The following is a 22,080-nucleotide window of genomic DNA, read 5'->3' on the forward strand; positions in this document are numbered from 1 at the left end:
ATTGGAAAAAGACGAAAGAGAATAGGATTACATAATATTTTATATACTTATACATATAGCCATAAAGGTGTTCTAAAAATATTTTATTATTGTATTTCAGTTATTATTATTAGGACTTTTATAGGTAAATAGTTATAAATAAGTGTAAATAATAATATAACGAACTAGATTATGAACCTATTGTAGATCATTGTTGTGAGAGATATTACTTCGGATTAGATATTTCACAAATGTATGCTTTATGCTGCATATGACGTATCTGTAAATTCATTGTTCATATTATTATTATTATTATTATTATTATTTGTACCATCATTATTATCATTGTCATATGAGATGGTTTTCATTTGGGCGAATAATCCAAAATAACAAATCGTTTTGGGGGAATATACGTTTTTATTTCCATTTTTAGAGACTTGGGACTCTAATTCTAACTGGTATATTTAAAAATGTATTAAATTGTCATTTAATTTATTATATTATATTAATTATCTTAATTTTTTTTTTTATTAACATGGTATCTCATACTCATTTTTTTAATAATATAATCCATTATATTAATTTTTCGATTTGATATTATAATTTTAATATATATTTATATATTTATAAATTGTTTTGAATAATTTAAATAGTTATCATCAACCTGCCGAAACGATATAGGTAATAATAATATTTAGTTGTAGTAAATATATAAAAAATATTGAATAGGTACAAAAGTGTTACTTCCCTATTATTCAATAATTTATGAACTCGCCAAATCGATCGCTTAATTTTTTCGCCCAAATGAATGATCTCCGTCATAGACCATAGCATGCTATGGCGCGAAAAATTAAGGTTTTGGATTTCAATGGTTTAATCGAGTTAGTTTAATTAACGTAATCTATACAATGCAGCCAATGCGTAATGGTTTCCAAATTAACGTGGCATTAGTGCATTACCATGAAATGGTTTTTGACCAGTTTAGCAGTCTGTCAAAAACTTAATGTTTAGTTCGATTTTGCGCCTTCTGGTACGGTTAATAAAATCCATTCTGTAGTACGGCTTAGACAACACGTCTCGGATTGGAAAGATCGTCGCTCGTGGTGCGAGGTGTGGCTCACAAAGTTTCTAGTAGAAATCGACAATATTTCGAACGATTTGTTCATGTTGCGGTGAGCGGTCGTTAGTACCAATAGGTACCTACTTTTAAAATAATAGGTACATACAAATTTGGGGTGGCTTACGCGTTAAATTATACTAAATTCGGTAGATAATGCGAACATCGATGTCAAACAATGAAGCTACATCTCCAAAACCGCATGACAGAGTTGGGAGTGCTCATACGAGGTATGCCGACAAAAATATCGCGAAATCAATTTATCGTAACAACAAAATATTGCCGTAAATTATTATCCCGCATTCGTCATTAACATCTGAATATTGAATTTAACTTTATATTATCTAATCGGATACTCTTTTTACGTTTTACCTATCAATCCATTCCAGTATTCTAGTTTGTCACTTAACACTTTCATATACTTAATACTGTCGCTGTGATAGATTGACACTTACCTAACACCTTTACAGTTTTCTGTTCTTGTCCAATATTTTTAGTTGTGATAATATTTTATTACTAGTCTATAAAAAAATAGTAAAATTATATTATTTTTCCGTTCCGAACATACTTTGAAGTTTGAGGAGACGTGAATTGGCACTAAAAACTGAGGGCGAATATATCTTACGTTATTTTCTATACCTCTATGAAATGTAAATGAAACAATACAAAGTGTCTGCGGGATAAAACAAACAACATATGTGAAGGGTTTAACAATGGATTTGCTTATTTACTTTTTGCTCAAAATCATTCAATTTATAGGTAAATTTATAAACACTTTAAGACGACAACAAAATCTAACTGAAAATAAAATAGGTCAAAGCATAGTAGGAAATCTAAATACGCTTAGGAATAAAAAAAAAAAAACCATGGCAGTCAGTTGGGCTAAAAGAGAAAAAAAAGTAGTTGGAAATTATCCAAATCAAGAGTTTGAAGATTATCTTCAAGGTATTGCATTTAATATCTACTTACATTAATTAATATTTATTTTACTCAAATCAATTTTCTTGCATAATATACTATTTATTTTTATTTTTATGAAACGGGCCGCGGCCATGGGTATATTATATGCTTAGAAATATAATATAAAATTGTCTATTTATAAATATAATAAACATATTTTATTTTTTTTTATTTAGATACATCAATTTTATTATATTATACAATATGCGATATTTTTTCGGTAATTCTAATTTATTTATATTTATTTATAAATTTAATGTTATTATTTATAATCCTATAGTATTTTACACATGCATAGCTTAAAGTATTTCTTTTTCAATAATTTAAACTTATTTTCACAATCAAATATAAATAAATATTAACATAAGACATTTTTTTGCATAACTCACAATCTAACATTTTTATTTTCTATAATTAACCAATTATATTATGGTAATTTAAATCTTCATACTGGCTTATTCCAGTACGTTGGGATAGATATTTTCATGTATCAATCGAAACTTTAAACATTTTGAACGACCATTTAAGCAGATTCTAATAATACTTTTTTATTAAGCTAATAGTTAGCTTTTATGTTTCTGAATCATCGTTCAGACGGCTTTTGACCCAATAAACTCATAATCTATCCGAACTGCTTCCGATTTCCACGGCGGAAGCAGACGACACGTCTGCCACTGCAGTATTCACCGGTGTCCAGCTAGGGGCCACGGTCGATTTCAACGACGAGATTCCGACAATCTGTAAGCCAAGGCAGCCCAGTGCTTCAATTGTAGACGAAAGATTAGTTTCATCTGCTGCTGGAGCTGAAGCTGAAGCCGACAATACGGATGTTGAATTTTTTTCCTTGTCTATAAATGCTCGAGTGGAAGAGGCATCATGATGACGTTGCCGTATTAATGTATCAAATTCATGACTTTTAGAATTTCCTCGTTGACAGTGGCCAAGAGCTCTTCATATATCGATTTGATTAAATCTAATCTGACCGATTCTGCCTCAAGCGCACAACATAACATTAATCGAAGTAATGCGTGAACTATGGTTCAAGATATCTATGTATAATATGAGGTTCCCGATGGGTGCTGAGAATAGTCGTAAACTAAAGAAATACGTATCATACGAAACAAATCCTAATACATGTAATGTACTTTTAAGTGCCATAATAGTACAGCTGCCACGTAATACTATTCCAAAATAAGACTTACAAAATCGACAAAGATTTATTTGAAAGTTATACGCGCGTATTACCTATATATATATATATTATATATTGAATATTTATTATACATTTTAGGTGAATACATAATTTTAATATATTACATATTATTGATTTTTCAACTGTATTCATTATATTTATTTAATATTATAAGCACGTAACGAATAGCTATATAATGTTATGCAATAATTATGATGATGATATTCATATTATAGTTGTACTTGTGTATACACAAATGCATATGTATAATGTATAATGTATAATATGCATATGCTGTGATCTATATATACACATTATACACGTCTTGCATCCAGAATGGTCCTTCAACGCACGTCCTTCGTTATAATATCATATCATTATATTGGCAATATATAGATATACATCGTGTGTAGTTGGTTCGGCCCCGAAATCGTCGAAATATTATGTATTGTTATTATTATTAAATTATAACAACTAATAATAGACATCAAAATGTAACAGGTGCACCGAATAATAATACAATTGTCGTTCGCCGTGGTCACTTGAAAGATGTATTTTATTACGAATTTTCATTGAGTATTTCTATTAAAACGTTACCTATGTATTTTTTGAAGAGGGAAAACGTCTGTTCGGTTCGTTTTTAAGGGTAGTTATTATAAGTAAGGGTTTGACGAGAAGACATTTATCTAAATAAATTGGAGGAGCCCAAGGGTCGCAGTATCGCTATCAGTGCACCCGTTGAGACATTATTGTATATTTGTTTTCAAAGTCCTTTAGGTCTTCTATAGAACATCAACCCAGCTTAGTATTACGAAGAATTTCTTATTTTTATAGAAAAAAAAAAGAATTCAACTCTCACCACATAAACTAACCCCATTCACGTTATACTTTTATTATCTTCAAAGTTGAAATTCGAAACACATTTCTTGTGTAAACAAGTTGTATTCTATATATTGTTATTAGTTATCAGTTCATTTGTATTTATTTGCGAACTTCGTGAAAGTTATAAATCATGATCATATTATCACTTTAAGTCCTTATATTACAGCTGTATAGTAACAATACGTTAGAAGCGTCAATCAATATGGCGTCCATAAAATATGTATATTTATGTGTACACCGTTTTTACCTAACCGAAACATCGTTAAATTGTTTACTTAATTTTATCACAAAGACTAATTCTGGTGGAGTAAAACATCTCAGGCATGCCGATTCATCGATGTAATTTATAAGGATCAGAGAAGCCCAAGTATTCTCATTTACATTGAAGTATCATAATAATGGTTTACGCAAGTTAGGTTGTTTCATAAAATCTGTTTCATGCTCGTACAATATATATATATATATGATATAATCAAACTACGAGAATGATCACGAACACAACTATACATTTACATGTAAATAACTCGAGCCTAAATGATAGCGGTCACGGTATATTAGCGTACAAATCGGATTCCGTAAGTCGTCGTACGGCAACTGCTTATTATAATCGGATCGCGCCCGACAGGTGCCGACAGATTTTCCGGTAGAACGCGGTGCACTGCAAGAAACCGATGATATTTTATTATTCATTTTATATTATCGTCAACATCGTCGTGGTCATGGTTGCTGTCGTTTTGCGATGGCGCCGCGCGCACACGAGTGTATAATATAATATTATATTATTATAATGCATATCATACACCTAGGTGCGGGACCTGGAGGCGATCACACCGATGTCTCTCGCGCAGAGTGAAATAATTTAATAATATTACCCTGGTAGTGGTTTGTATACCTATAAATAGATCGTGTAGGTATGTAATATGACGGTAGATTTCTAGAAATTGTTCTTTTATTATTTTAATCGTTTCGAATGTCGCCAAAGGGTAAGCTGCCTGTTGATGTGCGTCCCCGATCGCGTTATAAAATTCAAAAACGTGTTATTATCGTGTCCGTTGTTCGTCCGGCGCGTAAACAGGTTAAAAAGTAAAACGATACGAGCCCGCGCAAAAGTAAACAAAAGATAATTTACTATTTTAATCAACTGTTTGTTTATTTATCGTTTTAAATGAGAAAAACGAAACAAATGTTTGACGGACTACGTGACCGAGCTTGGTCTCACTCTACGCTATAGCGCTTAGAATTCGTTGATACATTTAAAATAATAATCGAAATAAGGAAAGAGTATAGGTACTTATTTTTAAATTTAATATTAGATATTAGGCCTGATTGATTAGCTATAACTATAACAATTATTCATATTCAATTAAAATACATAGTTACGACAGTAAAAGATATAACGATTTGTACACGCCTTTCAATTAGTCATTAATTTTCTTTTTAAACAAGTTAATTTTATAAAAAAGATCAATATATTATGATAAGTTATCAGTTAAAAATTCCAACAGATATGGTCACAAAGTATACGCTCATGATAGCATTCGGATGCTTGGTATATCTGTATTTAAGCAAATTATAATTTATATATTATGATATAGATACATTCACGTTTTCTCCTTAAACGTCTGTAAAGTCTTCTTCCTTTCCTTCGCCCTTTCTCCAACCCCCACTACCACGATCAATATTTTATAAATAATTAGTTTTTGGAATTAGTAAATTCTTACTATCCTACTCCAAAGGAGAATTTTTTTTTTTTTTGAACCGAGTCTGCTTAGCAGACATATTTATCTATAAATAGTTTACACTAATATTATCAGTATTTCTTTTTGGAAATGGATGAGTTCATCGGTAGTTTATTATTTGTGAATATCTAATTTTAAGTTCTCTTACACAGAACCGTTGTTACGATATATTAAACTTAACACACGTATTTTTTGATAATTTTACACCAGGTGTTGACGTTGTTTCAAGTGGTAAATACTGTGAACTACATTGGATCCATTTACGCAATTGGAGCAATATTAACAGTAATAACTAATAATTAATTTTTAGCTTTACGTACAGAAACATTTAAAAACGATTTTATTTTATTTCAAAGATGTATTTTTGATTATATCATGAAAAATCAAACCATTTTAAATAAAATTACTTACCATTGTCTCCATCCTCACAATGATGTACTTCAGTGCTATTCATTTATACAGTATACACTATACACCATTCTAAGATTGCAGTGGTATCACCCAAGTTATACGATTTCAACTGATATATATTCCTGAAGACTAATGGTGCAAAAATAATTATCATTTATAACAAAATTACTTAACTGTGTTGTACACGTACACATACTGTTAATAATAAATATAATGATGTAGAATATGCATCTATTATAATGGTTATATTTATGTATAATACTATGCAATTTTAATAACAAAGCATATTAATCTGAGTATAATACTTACTATCCTACCTATTTTTTAGGGTAGAACAAGTCATATTCATAAAGCAATATTCATAATTGGATTCGGATGCAGTCTAGATATAATTCATCTCATTACCTATAGCTCTAAGTAAGTTTTATTCGCGCTGTTAATATTTATAAAGACATTATCATTAACATTTGGTAAAATAATAAATAAATGTTTCACTTATATCATAATATAATATATGTATATTGTATATACATAGCTATTTAAATATTATATAATACATACGTTTTGTTAGATCGAGTTGGATTTTTATCAAAATTGTTCAATTTATTATACATGTGCTGGGTAAGTACCTATTGTTGCTTAATGCTTATGCATATTATAATATAATTTTATATACTAATATAGCTAGAATAATACACAGTATTATAATTATAAGCAAATATACATAAGAATATAAAAATAAGTATTTTAAAACTAAAAAAAAAAAAAAAAAAAACTAAAAATTATTAATAGTGCCTATAATGAGCTAAAAAAAATATAATACATATTGTATATGTATATTATATTAATTTAAATAAATTATGTATATTATATTAGTTAATTTATTTAAAAAAAAATTTAAATGTATTTAGTTTATTTAAAATTTTTTGTTAAAGGTTTTGCGTTTGAGATTGTCACTATATTATCGTTACATTGCTACTGGAAGTATATTGAAGAAATTAAAAAACAACCGGAAAAATCATGGTTTCAACATAAATTAGGCCAAATATTTTTCAATAATTAAATATATACATATTAAGATTTAAGGTAAACGAACGTTAAACTAAGAGTAATATTCTGGAGTGCTGTGATCAATACCAATATTGTATCCCCGTACTCAGTTTTATAAGTACCTAATAGATAAATACTTTAGATGAATTTATGTGTATTATTTTCATTCTTACGAATGAAATATAAACTTAATTGTTGTGCCTATAAAAGAAATATACAACATAATATATTATCTTGAAGATATTTGGAGATAAAAAAAAATCATAGAAAACATTTTATTTAAAAATTCTACGAATACACTAATTTAATTTCTATAAATTATGTTAAATAAAAAATGCATTGTGTATTTACGGTATTAAATTTATATAACTTCATTATAAACATTTTGATATGAAAAAAAATAAAATTTAAATCGTTTTGATGTATCTTAATTTATTCATAAAATAAGCGTGTAACAAAAGTGGCCAATTAACCTATTAATTATATAATTTACTATATTTTTAAATATCTCTTCCATTTCTGTCTGATTCAATCAAAACTTCTCCGGTATTGTGACACATCTGCACTTGGACTTTTGAGTGTTAGTATAATTGAATTTAATTGAGTGTAATTAAATGCAAAATTACCAACATTTTAGGACTTGAATTGCGAGAGTCATCTAAAAAAACGTAATATTTATAGAATCGTTTCATCGTCTTGTTCCAAATCAGTGAATTGAATAATACCGACGTCTTAGTCAATTTAAATTGTTAGATAAGAATTTATGTAATTATTTTTACTCTTAAGAGTACCTTACCATTGAGAATTAAGATAGATCATTTAATAGGTTGTTGGATCAGAATTTTTAACTAGACTTGTTGATAAGGCCACTTATATCCAATAAATTTTTATGTGAACTGTTTGCGAAATTATACATTTAGTAAAATAGGTAAAAATTATTATACCTAGCACTATTATAACTATAGTTAATGTTTTTATACACTATATTGTTTAATTTTTTTTTTATTATTCAAACTGAATAGATTAATATAATTTCTGTTTGATATTGAATTTTTTTTTACAGAAATCTTACCTATAATTTATATTAGTGATGAGTAATGCTAGTATTATAATTAAAAATAATTTGTTTACTCTTAGACAATTTCATCAATTTAAAACATAGTTACAAAAATAAATTCCTAGCTAATTTATTTTTACCATATAGGATCTTAGAGTAAATGTACTACTTAAATAAATAACTTATTTTTATCATAATATGTGGAGGAATGATGAACTACAAAAAGCAATTTGTTTTTATTATTCTAGTATATATACCATAAACTACCTATAAACGATATACGTAAGCCTAGAATTTACATAAATAATCATCGTGATTTGATTAAAAATTATAACTTCGTATTTTCACTATTTTTTATTGCGCAAAGAAAACTTTTCAACTTATTAAGGGTTTTTGTGTTAAATAGATTTTACTTTCATGTAAAAAAGGTTATCATACATAAATCAAAAATTAACAAAAAAGTTAACAATTTTAAATATCTATAAAATACAAAAATAAGTTATACATAATTCAAAAATAATTTCATATCTAATAAAAAATTAAATTTTAATATAATTTTTTGTGAAAATGTCAAATTTCTACAGTTTATCTTATTTTTTACTAACAATAAAAACAAAATCTATTTTGTCAAAAACTGAATATGCAAGATAATTTTCATTGTTCATTATTTTTTCATCTTTTTAAATTATTTTAAAAATTAATGGAAATTTTTCCATTTGACATCCTTTATTTATTATTAGTTGAATATCAAAATATTATTCTATTATAAAAGGCATAATTCATAAAAAACAAATCAAAATATTTATCGGCTTATCGCTTCACTTAAAGTTTAAAAGTGTTAGATCTAAAAAACTACCTAATAAAAATAAAATTTTAAATTTACATTTTTTTTTTTCATTACAATAATTGACCTAGATGAAGATTAGATATATTATAATTTAGGTTTTTATACTTCCCTTGTACGCAACTTTTAAATTACATTAATTTTAACAAATTTGGAATTAAAAAATATTATAATGTGTTTTTATTTTTTCAATAATACTTATATTATGTATTATTTGTGGCCTTGTACGATATTTAAGACTATAATAAACTTATATCTACAATTTAAATCACTATTCATGATTAAATGTCATTAAATGATGATTCTAATCAGTGTTGATTATATATTTAATTTAACCTCTATGACATTAATATAATATTTAAACTTATCTTCATTTTCTTCTGTAGTAATACTTAGCATTAATTTGTATCACTTGTGAAAAAAAAAAATAAATATTTTAATAAAATTAATTTTATTTAAATTAATTTGGCCTGATCATTTTAAGATAACAAATTTAATTGTATTAGGGATGTTATTTTTAATTTTATTTTAGGCTACTTTAACTTACATAGCATTTGCAACTATAAATGTTGCGTTCAATGTAAAATGTACATGAGTTTTTATTTTCCATAGTTTAGATGTACATTATATACAAATATACCTGTACAAAATATTAATTTTTATTTCGTAAAATTGAATCAATTAAGTAATATAATATTATATTTGTTTAGTTCTCGATTAATTTTTATTAATAAAAAAATATTCTAAATATAACCACACTAATTACTTACAAGTTATAACACTTCTAAATTCGTCATGCAGAAAAAATTAACCAGTCTATCGGTATAATTAATCATAATATCATTGATATTGACGTTCCGAGCGCAAAACGTGCAAATTAAATAATAATAATATTCATAATTTAATTGTTTCTAAATTAATGAGACTCAATTAAATCCAAAATGTTTAGCCATTAGATTGTTATCTTGATATTCCGCTCAATTAACGATTACCTATATAGTATATACATTGTTCGAGTAAAAATAAAACGTAATATGATTGCTATATTATTATTATAACTTTGTTAGTTTGTTACCTGTATTTATCGAACGCACATGTGCTAATCTATTGTATTTGTTGGGCGTATGAACTATACATAATAATTCTCGAAAACAATATAGCTGTATACTTATATAGTACACACATAAAAAAGATTTTTGCCCACACATGTTTACATTGAATCAACGTCCGGTCTAGTGGTATACTTTCTACGCCGCCTCATTGACAATAGATAAATGCGCAACTTAGGTACGGACAAAGCAACGAAACTGCGCGCTATAACTTAAATACGCGTATAATATAATATTATCTTGGTAAGTCAGTCGAGTAGACATATAAATAACTATGTATTTGAGCAGATATCATATTTTATAAGTCATAACTATGGATTTTAGTATAACCATTGTATACTTATTGAAAAAATAGAAACTAATAGTCACTTAAACTGCAAATTCTTTATACATTTTTTTTATTATTATTTATAATGTGTTGCAACGTGGAAATAATAATACGATAACCGATGGTCAAAAATTCAAAATAAAATGTTTAATTATTCAGTACTATAAACACATCATAATACTATTTTAGTACAAAGAATAAACTTCGTTTAAATTAAGATCATATTAGATTGTACTAAACAAATAAAATAGTAATTTAAAAATAATAATATTAATAATAATGATTTTATATAACAATCTACATCGAAGAATTTATTTGACACATCTGGTGTAGATGACAAATACAATTTAAAATTTATAAGGACTTTTTAAATTATATTAGCTCATAAAGGTAGTCACATGAACTAAAATACTCATGCATATTAATATATGATTTGTTTACCATGTTCAAAAAACACCTATTATTATTATTTTACCGAAGAAATTATACTTTTAAATTATCCTCGTTGTTCACATAATCACTTCTCGGTTGAAAATAATTATATATGTATGTTTTAAACATCGTTTTCAGTGTCTTAAAAATTACTATATTATTCTTACATATATTAAAAATTAAAAAAAAAAAAAAAACATCAGAGTTAATTTGACAAAATCTTGTAAGCAATATACTTTTCCGTGCTATTACATCATGTGCATAAACATTAGTCTTTTAATTCGATATTGATATTATTATTTTTCTTCTCCATTTATACATAAACTGAGCCAACAACTCGAAGGTAAATATAATATATTAGAAATGAAAACATAGAATTTATGAACGGATTTATTATCACATGGTTGCCAATAAGCAAGTACATGCCGTTTTTTGTTTCAAAACACATCCCCGAACGCATAAACAGTATAATTCACTAACATGTTCATCTATATTTTTCACTTTATTATTGAATGAATTTATTTAATTTCTGATTTTTGAAATTTTGAAATTAACTTAAAGATTATGTATTCAAAATTCTTAAGATTTATTGTATTACTTAAAAGTGTCGTGTGGAGATACGAAGTTCTGTCTTTTAAATGAGAATCCCCCCCCCCTTTTTTCATAGAAAATTACTTAGCGAATAATAGTACTTGAAAATGGTTTTATAAAAATATAAAAAGGATGTAACATTGGATTTAAGGAGAATTCTCTTTTGAAAAAACAGAATTTTGTATTTCCTCGGGATCGCTTGATGCCTTTTTAGAAGTAAAAATAATCTCAAGAATTTGAAAATATGGTCTTTAAGTATTTCAAAATTTCAAAAAAATAACTGTGTTATTGAAGAAAAAAGGGGTTGAGCAACACGTACCTACGCATAATCACCGCCGGATGGAGGAAAAACCAAGTCTTAACGGATTATAGATGCTGCGGAAACGATGACCCAATCATTAAATATTATAAGTACGACGTGCAGGGCGTGTTGACATTAGTTATTATTAAAAAAAAATATAAAAAAAAAAAGAGAGAGAAGAAAGTCTCTTATTCGTCTGAGAAAAATCACAATTAATCGAGACGCGTTTGTCCCGAAGGCGCATCATAATATTCGTCTTCACTACATACCATATGCCTAGTGTTGGTACAAGCGAGAAATCTAATACTATATTCAATAATATTATATTATAATATGTGTACCTATGTATTTTCATCGAGCAGTATGTGTACAGTGTGCACTGTACGGCGAGACGCGTAGACGCTGTATTGATTTATGTATATCTGTAAACATAAATATAATACGTATAGTACGTGATACCATAGTATTCTAATTTATAATAAATAATAATATAATAAAGCCACTAGCGAGCCTTGTAATACTTCTCGCACGGATAGCCGAAAAGAAAGATAATATAGAAAACGCGCCTATATATATATATATTGCACGAGTATAAAATTAATTATTATGAATCCCGTGGGTAATATTAAAATATTTTGACGAACGCGCGTCTTCATAGTCAACTCGTGTACTTATAAGAAATAAATAATAATTGAATTCCATCCATAGATGGCAAGCCACCCCCTCCCCGGGCAAAGTATAATAATATCACGTTTACAAAAACGCGTCGGTTGTTAACGATTATTGATAAACTTATCGCTTGCTACAGCGGTATTGCATTTCTGTTTTCCAACGAAACTTTAATGCATTTATTCAAATATCGTTTTCCAAACGGGACGTACGTCATATTGGCGCGTGCGGCCGTACGATTACGATGCCCAGTAGCGCAAGGCGCTCAACTGATATTTGTTACAGTCCTGCGGCTCTGGTGTATATTAATATGCGTGTAACTCGTATTGTTAATATTCTCTATAAGTGGTCGATCGAATTCACTTGGAGATTTGATAACGAAAATTAAGTACGATGTGACGACGTTGTGACCGCGATCAATAGTTTTCTGGTAATCTGGTCAGTACCAAAGTTTTTGGAACGTCAACAGGTTTGCACGTAGGTACATCTATCTAACGATTTTTAAAGTATAAATCATCGACGATGTCACTGTGCCGCGGCTAATAAATAACTATGTTGGCCGCATATCACGGTGATAATAATAATAAACACTCTGTTATGTTATAGACCATTTTAAAGTTAATTGAAGTAACCAGCAGTGTCCAGCGCCCAGCCCCAATAACAGTCTTCTGTATCTCGACTCACGACGATGATAACCATAAATACTGATATTATTTGCTCACACCATTTTAGAGCTACAGTAGCAGAATCCTTTGCTGAGTCCAGCAAATTGTCTCTGCCAGCAGTTGCTATGTTTAACTTATATGTATAGTATATTATTATAGTTATTATACTAACCATACATTCCATACTCAAATCTTTAAGTTGATCTTATGACGCCGCGCGACATGATACAATGTCTGTGTTACAAATACACGGAAATACAGAAGCGCACATTTGATATGATATACAGTATGAGTTTATAAACGGTTCCTGTATCGATGAAGTCGTACAAATAGCTCAATATTATTAAATCGTCACAACAAAAATATATTATATTCTACGTAAAAAGTCGATGCTGCAGTTTCGAACTCTCTAAAATCGTTTATTTAAATTTTTATTTCATACATTTATTTTATTCTGCAGCATTATTATTGCACGTTTAAATGAAATTCCGGTGAAATCACCGGTCGAATTTCCGGGCACACAATTTTCGAGGAACAATATTTCTGAAATACAATATTTTAATAAAAAATAACGATTTTCTACGAAGTGAACGAAACGAAAATCTCAGCAAGACTGGTATTACGAAAATATATTTTTATACCAAGAGCCTCTGTGATACTTATATTAGAATGTGTTTTCGGAAGCCGCACGATATTATATGGTGAAAAAAAAAAATAATCAACGCCTGAATAAACTTAAATGGTACACGTTATTATTCAGAATTTTTCAATCAGATTTTTTATGAATTGGTTCCGAAAAACGAATAATAGTTTAGTATGGACAATTTTGGAATTTCGGAAAATTGAATGGCGCAGTTTCATATTTATTGTATTGCGACAAAATTATATAATATCTGTATATAATATTTTAATAGATATAAGATAACAATAATATTGTAGGCTGTGACACATGTAAATCGCCAAAATCGGTAATCGAACAAAATTATAATGATACAAAACGGATCAAAATTCGATACAGCAATCGACGTGTTGAGAGATTAAATACCAAAACCGAATCTTCGACGATATTTCAACGGCCGAAATTTACATAATATTTTTCCATCAGTTCAGACAAGCGTGAACGGGATAGAAATTAAAATAATAATAACAATAATTATTGTCCGGATTTATTATTACGATTTTTAAATTTCCTGTGCCATATTATTATCTGTTACTGGACCTGTCCCCGGTGGCTGTTGCGTATATTTTTTATTATTAGTATTATTATTATTCGGTGTGATGCTTTTATCGCCATTGGAGGATTAGATAAATATTAAAATATTAAACGATGTGTACACGAAAAAAGTATACAAAAAACAACATTGCTCATGTTTTATGCTCTGGGCGTGCATATATATTATTCACTATTTACATTTTACCCTAACCTTCGATATTACAAGTAGTAAGTGTACGATATGTACATATTATTAAATCGTACTTCATTAGTGTGTGTATTATATGCAAAAGTTAGTAATAATTATACGTATTCAATTGTATAATTGTCTAATTTTTAGTATCCATCATTATAATTTCTAATAAACAATGAAATCTTAATGCACATTGAGAATCTCTCCTCGTAAACCATACATTATATTATAATATTATTATAATTATATTATACATATGTGTTTTATGTACAGATAGTATAACTGTACGAATAATCGAATGAATTTAAGCTTATAAACGAAAAATCTACAACACTGTGTCTTTTACTTACTGACTATTTACTACCTATTCAAAAAATTCAAAACGCAATTCAGAATACCTGGTGTAAGGTGTAACAGTTACATGATGCAACATATATTTTATGTATAGTATATAAGCACAACGTGTATGATATGTTGACTAGATATAAGTTCCCTTGATTTTTCCTATATTTTATTATTGTAAGGCTATAGCCAAATTCCAATATATAAGAGAACCGCAGTTCTCCGCGATTCCCATCACGCACATCTGAACTTTGAGACAGCCCTAAATTTTGGTAAACTGTGTTCGTAAGTAATACTACTAAACTATTATTAAACCAATCTACACTTATTTGTAATATTAAGATCCTAAATATATTTCGTGCTCTTGAGCTGTGGTTATTATAAATTCAAAAGAAACCGACTTCTTCCCTGAATATTATGTATTTAACTAGTCATCTCCGACCACGTTACACTGGCAAATATTTAAATATATAATACATAAGATATACCGAAGATTATTTATCAAAAACTTTAATGAGTAGTTTTTGATGTATTTAACTTTGTTTAATTAAGATAATAGATTTGGTACGTATTATGATGGTAAGATTATTTAAAAGGAATGCTATTAATCAATATCAATGTATTTTAATATTTTTATGACTAGTAAAAACTTTCTAAATATAATAAATATTGTAGGATAAATACTATATCAAACTTGTGTATACTCACATTATGTAAAATCTATTATTCTTAAATGAATTATTTCGAACTTACATTTTAATAACTCGAAAATTTTTCATTATTAAAATTGTTATTTAGGTATATGTATATATACATCGATGATCAACATTCTAAAAAAAATTCTAGTTTAGAACTTAAAATAAAAAAGGGTCGTTCTTGTTTAAAGATAAGATGATTTTACCTATTACAACAGATACTCCTTAAATGGTATAAAAAATCTGAGCGTTTGAAGTAATGTACTACTTCAATATCTCGTACTCAAAACCTTCATACTTTAAGTAAATTCCTTATTATTTAAGGAATCAAAATTTCCATATGCCTCAACTCAAAATAATATTATATCAAACGTTTTATTGTTTATATATAGAAATATAATATCGTTTTATCGCTACACAAAAATATGAAACTTTGCTAGCTTATTTTCCGAAATATCATTTATAAGCGATTATAGCTTATAGCATTATTCATTTCTTAGAACCAATTGATAAAAAATCTAAAAAGAAAAATTTTAAATAATAACGCCGCGTCGTACTGTATACGTTATAGGAACGTTGATATTTCGTAAGGCTAATAGGGTGAAGTTGAGTATGTTTGGTGAATTAACTATTATATACTCATGATTAATTTTTATTTTTTTTTTACACAATATTTATAGATTCACACATTCCTAAGTGAGTAAGTTTGCGAGAATCATCTGCAGTAAAATCTGCAGGACTTTATTTTTAACCTGATACTACGGATAGTTTATAGTTTAAAAAATATTATAGTTCAATATTTTGTTGTTGTGTATAGTGTACCTATATTATTATATAAAACTTTCTATAAGTATTATCGTTTTTATCATGCGGGACTAAAAGTTTATAGAAGGTTTTTTTTTTTTTTATTTCATTATGTTTTAATATTTCAACGAAAACGTATGTTTCACAGTTCTACTATTTTAGTTGAGCAAAGTCTATCTTTAAAAAAAATAAATATGATACATTTTTATTTAAGATAGGGTTATATTATTAAACATTGCAGATGTTTGTTATCTCTGTTTTAAATTTATGACTATTTATGGACAAGTATTAGCTACGTTATACGCTCTATAGAGGGACGTAGCTGATAAGTTATCAGTGATAACGAACACACGTCAGTTTGACATCGTCCACCGAATGTAAATAATAATAATAGTATGAAAAAAATGAAAAAGTATACCATTGCATTCAAATATATACCATATTACAATAAACGGTGTACATGAATTCATTTTTCGTGGGAAAAATAACTAAATTTGTCAACATAATTCTACGTATAGCTACTTAATATTTAACTTTACATCCCTACAGGTTGGTGAATTTTAATCTTATAGAAATTTACCTTCTCACGATATTGTGTTGCGACAGTTTTAAATTATATTCCTTGTATTTGATTGTGCGTGTTAACAATTGCTACACATTTTATTAACCGAAAATAAATGATATAAATCTTGTTAGTAGCGTACACAGAATAAAAATATAAGTTATGTTTTAAAAAGAAGGTATAAATTAATTTAATTAATTTTTAATAATTAAAATTGTTTAATACATTTTTTAATTTCAAATTTAACACTATATAATCATTTTTATATTTTTAAACTTATCAGTATCATTAACTAAAAATATTTTTTAATGCTTTTATAATATAATAAAGTTTTTTAGAAAAATACAATCTACGTATGTACAAATACATTTTATATTACAATAAAATGATACACGTGTATGTGATTAATTTATTTTCAATACATAAGTACGCAGATAACTTGAGAAGTCGTCCATTGACAAAATTTATTTTTATAATAAATAATATTTATATTTATCTATTATACATTTTATCAAAGAAAAGATATTATTTTTGAAATATTCACTATAATAGTACTTATTTCTTTACATTTAATTAATATTTTCCTACATGAACATTCAATAACACCAATCCATTCAACCATTCATTGCTTTTTTTAATTATTTTCCTAGAAAATATGCATTGTCGTAAATACATAGTAAAATTCAACACTATCAATAACAAAAAAGGTGGGCAAATAGGTATCTCCCTATTGTACGTATATTGGATATTGAGTGAATCACCATAAAGGATGTATTAAACTTGAATTTGATGATATACTATTGTAGGTATACGAAAAAACAGAGAAGGTTTGTGCATATATTTACATTCCATGATAATATGTTTTTTTATATTGCTATAAAAGTAGTTTATTAAACTATTAGTATTACAGTAGGTAAATTTTTTTCTTGTAATATTGTATTAGTTAATTATTAAAATAATACATAATTATAATATATTATTTATTATTTAGTCAATGCCATCTTACCAAAAAATAGTGTGTATATGGGTCATTGTATAAATAGGTAATAAATTTAAATTAATCTACACATTTCAAAATGTCACAGCATGAAATAAAATTTATAATATATTTAAAAGCTGTAAGATCTTACAAATAATGTTTTAAAACTATAGTTAAGTAAATAGCATTATTATTCATCGCTTATGAGTATGTAAGTTCGTCTAAAGTTTTAAATTATTTTTAGTTTTAATATAAAATAGGCATTTATTAGAAATATTGTATTACATTTTCAAATTTCAGCCTGTCGTATAGTTTTTAAATTTTTATAATTTTAATAAATATTTTGAATATAATTTGAAATTAAAATGCATAGAAAAAACTTATATTTTTAATTTTTTTATATAGATGCCGAATAATTTTTTATTGACATTTATAGAAAAAAAAAAATTAAACATTTAGTATTTAATATACTGTTAACAAATGATTTATACGTATGCATTATTATTATAAATGTAATTGTAATAATTTTAAATTTGTATACAGGATAATTGGTATTTTCATAAATCAGTGCAAAACTAATCACTTTAATCTAATTATGATGATATTACTATTTATATTATTATTATTTATACTCGTAAACATATTATAATTATTATAATTTTTAATAAATTAAAAAAACTCATTATAGAAAAAAAGTAGGTATATAATTATGTGAACTGAAAATAATAATTGTGTCAGGACGAATAATATTTATGAACAACGTTTATTGAATGATATAATATGTATAATAAATATTATAAACGTATACTACGTTATATTTAATATTCTTTTTAAGCATACGACGCTAAGTTTCATACAAGTAGAAAGAGAGCGTGCGAGAGCCAAAAAAGTAGAAAGGTAGAAAGACGGATTGGAGTTTTTCTCTCTATACATTTATTATAAAACGTTATTACATATAAGTGACGTCTTAGGAGTTATGGGCTTTTAAATAAATTGTGTTGTTGAAAATTAATAATTTGTATTTAATAATAATACTTGTATATATAAGTATATCTATAAACGCCTGCTCGTTTTTTTTTCATTTTCACGAGACATCGCGAATCTATCTTGCGACTCAGCTCAGTGGCGGCGTGCAGTCGCCGAAATGCGTTTTGTTATTATTTTACAGATCATCGCCAAAGGGCTCACTGTGCTCGCCAGTTAAATTGATTTCTCGGCTCGAGATTTATGGTTCTTCGCAAAACGATGGGAAAATCGACGGCGGCGGCCATGCCTGTGGCGCTTGAAAATCATGAGAATAAAGTATCTAGAGGGGGATGGGGGGGCTAATAAAGATTAATAACAAAACGTACCAGTGGTGTATTATTATATAAATGTATATACATATAGGTACGTGACTTAAAAACATTTAATTACTAAAAAAATTTCGTGAAAAATGTTTCTTTTTTTTTAAATATGCTTTCTCTCTAGTTATACTAGTATTATTGTATACATATTGCGGGATTATCAAACAGAAATCTGTCGCTGCCAACACCGTACAGATATCCTAAAATGGAATTGATCTGATGGAGAAAATGCACAAATATACGCCCATCTGATGAAAAGTAATTTTTTATAACCATAATTTTTCGCCGTCTTTGTCGCTATAGTAAATCCGCTTTTAGCGTCGTGGTGTCCACTGCATGTATATCAATCGTTATAATCTATGTATTATACACTGCTACGTGCCTACGTAAGTAATCATAATAAAAACAATAATTTAGTATAAACCGTCACTAAGCCCTAAGTGTACAAAACAAGTGTGTGGTATAATTAGCGATTATCCGCAACAAACCGCGATTGAAACTCACCGTCTACTGAATTGCTCCCGGGTATTATCATGCCATATTATCATCGCGGGATTACGAAAAATCCAAATACGGAAGACCCGTGGAAACTTGAGCTAGCCAAGGCTGAAGTATTATTGAAAGAAATAATCAGTACCTTCAGTGGCCTTATGAGGCCCTTCTGAGATTGTTACATTTGCATCACTACGACTATTATCATCCTGGCGTCGTAGCCTATATTATAGTATAACCTTGTGGGAATTTGTTGACCAACAGTTGGTTGGCCTATACAAGCTTTAGGGTAAACTGGATTTAGAATTCCATTCACACCATAAATCATAATGGGAGTATTGTACTATATTCACTAGAAAATAAACTAGTAAGTTAAAAAAATTATTCTTTATATTTAATTTATAAAAAGTTACGTTTAGTAGTTCATGTTTAGCTTCGAGAGTATTTATATTAAAGTGAGTTTAATATTAATCTACAATTAAACTTAAAATTAACAATATTTTTTGTTAAAGTAGTGCTTTAGATATATTAATATTCTGTGGTAAATTATAGTCATTTTTAATTAGCATATTTTGTACGCTTACATTTTGTTAAGATACCTATTAGAATAGATAAATTATTGATTCTCAATTCTACAATAATAATATTTAAAAAAAAAAAAAAATAAAAACAAACCTAAACCTGAACTATTACTCGTAAACTTGCCATGTTACGCACTTGTAAGTTATAAACGAAGACAACAAATGCGGGTGTGGCATTTTCTTACCGATAACGATTTATAAATATAAAAAAATATCATATTGATAATACCCCTTAGACTTTGTACGACTTGACAGTTGTTTCTTTGTGGTTTATCGCTATATGTTCAATGTGTTGTTTGTGGATTGCTTGGTCATGAAAACATTACTATAAGCCCATAACATTTCTTTCTTTTGATTAGCTGCCAATAATTCTATACCAGTGGTCAATAATGTGGAAAATAGGTCATGTTCTATTAACAAAAACTATAAAACATTTGCTAATGATTACTTTGACAAATATAATTTTTGTAATTAATACAGGCCTAGATACAAACCTAAGCCAAAACTAGCTACAGTGGGTCAGTGCTAGCCTGATACACTGCATAATCAGTGTGTGACTTCAATGATATAATTACACGTTTGTACCGTCGTTGACAGAGTAGGTACTGACAATTTTTTTTTTAATTAGGATGCATACATCATTATTTGATTGATGATTTTTACAAAATTACTAAGTTTAAGTAAAAAGAAAAAAAAGAATTGATACTTGATACAAAGTAACAAACTAATAAATATCTACATAAGGCTAGTTTATGAAAAATATTCGTATTTATAGAATTTATTGGATGAAAATTAAACAAAAAATAATATGTTTATAATGTTAATGTAAATTTTTTATGTCATCAGATTACCTTTAATTTTTATTTTCCTAATCAAATACCACACATATAAACTTAGGTATTACACTTTTTAAGATTCATATACTAGTTTAAAACGAAATATAATTGACCAAATATTCAATGGAAACAAACAAACAAAACAAATTTTAACTTATATTTTTAAATATAAATGTTCATATACTAGTTAGGAACTGAACTGAAACGGTCCATGGAGTCAAATTGAATTAATATCGGACAATATTTTAATAGATTTTGAAACATTCGTGTATGAACGAACTCGTACATTATTAAAACATTAATTCTATCTATAGTTTTATCTATCTGCGGTTTACCATGTACCGTTTCATTATGCAAACATAATTTTTATTGTATTAAATTATTAATAAAATAGTCAAATATTTACTTATTTTTATTTTACTAGTTAAAGTTATTAAGACATTTAGACGTTAAGAGTTACAATACAAACTATCCCAAAATTGAAAAACACGAACACAAAATAACATCTTTAAACGACCAACTAAAAACAAAAACATCTTGATGAATAATAAAATGTTCGACTTTTAAATTCTAATTGTTGTCACGACGTGATTCTGATCTGTCCCGATATGTAAGTTTTGATTAAAAATGTCAATTACGAGACAGATTTATATTTCGTATAAACATTCATACCTACAAAACAACACAACAAAAATAACATAGTGTTTTGAT

General features: G+C 27.3%; 1 protein-coding gene across 1 annotated transcript; it reads left to right on the forward strand.

Annotated features, from left to right (window-relative positions):
* Positions 1–5,604: 5,604 nt before the first annotated feature.
* LOC112600890 lies at positions 5,605–7,343 on the forward strand. The gene is made up of 5 exons (XM_025348217.1): positions 5,605–5,679; positions 6,080–6,154; positions 6,609–6,697; positions 6,852–6,901; positions 7,216–7,343. Exons 1-5 carry the CDS (start codon positions 5,605–5,607, stop codon positions 7,341–7,343), a joined length of 417 nt encoding a protein of 138 aa, XP_025204002.1.
* Positions 7,344–22,080: the final 14,737 nt, after the last annotated feature.

This window comes from Melanaphis sacchari, unplaced genomic scaffold (genome assembly GCF_002803265.2).
Source record: "Melanaphis sacchari strain LSU unplaced genomic scaffold, SCAv2.0 Contig73_pilon_pilon, whole genome shotgun sequence".
Lineage (NCBI taxonomy): Eukaryota > Metazoa > Arthropoda > Insecta > Hemiptera > Aphididae > Melanaphis > Melanaphis sacchari.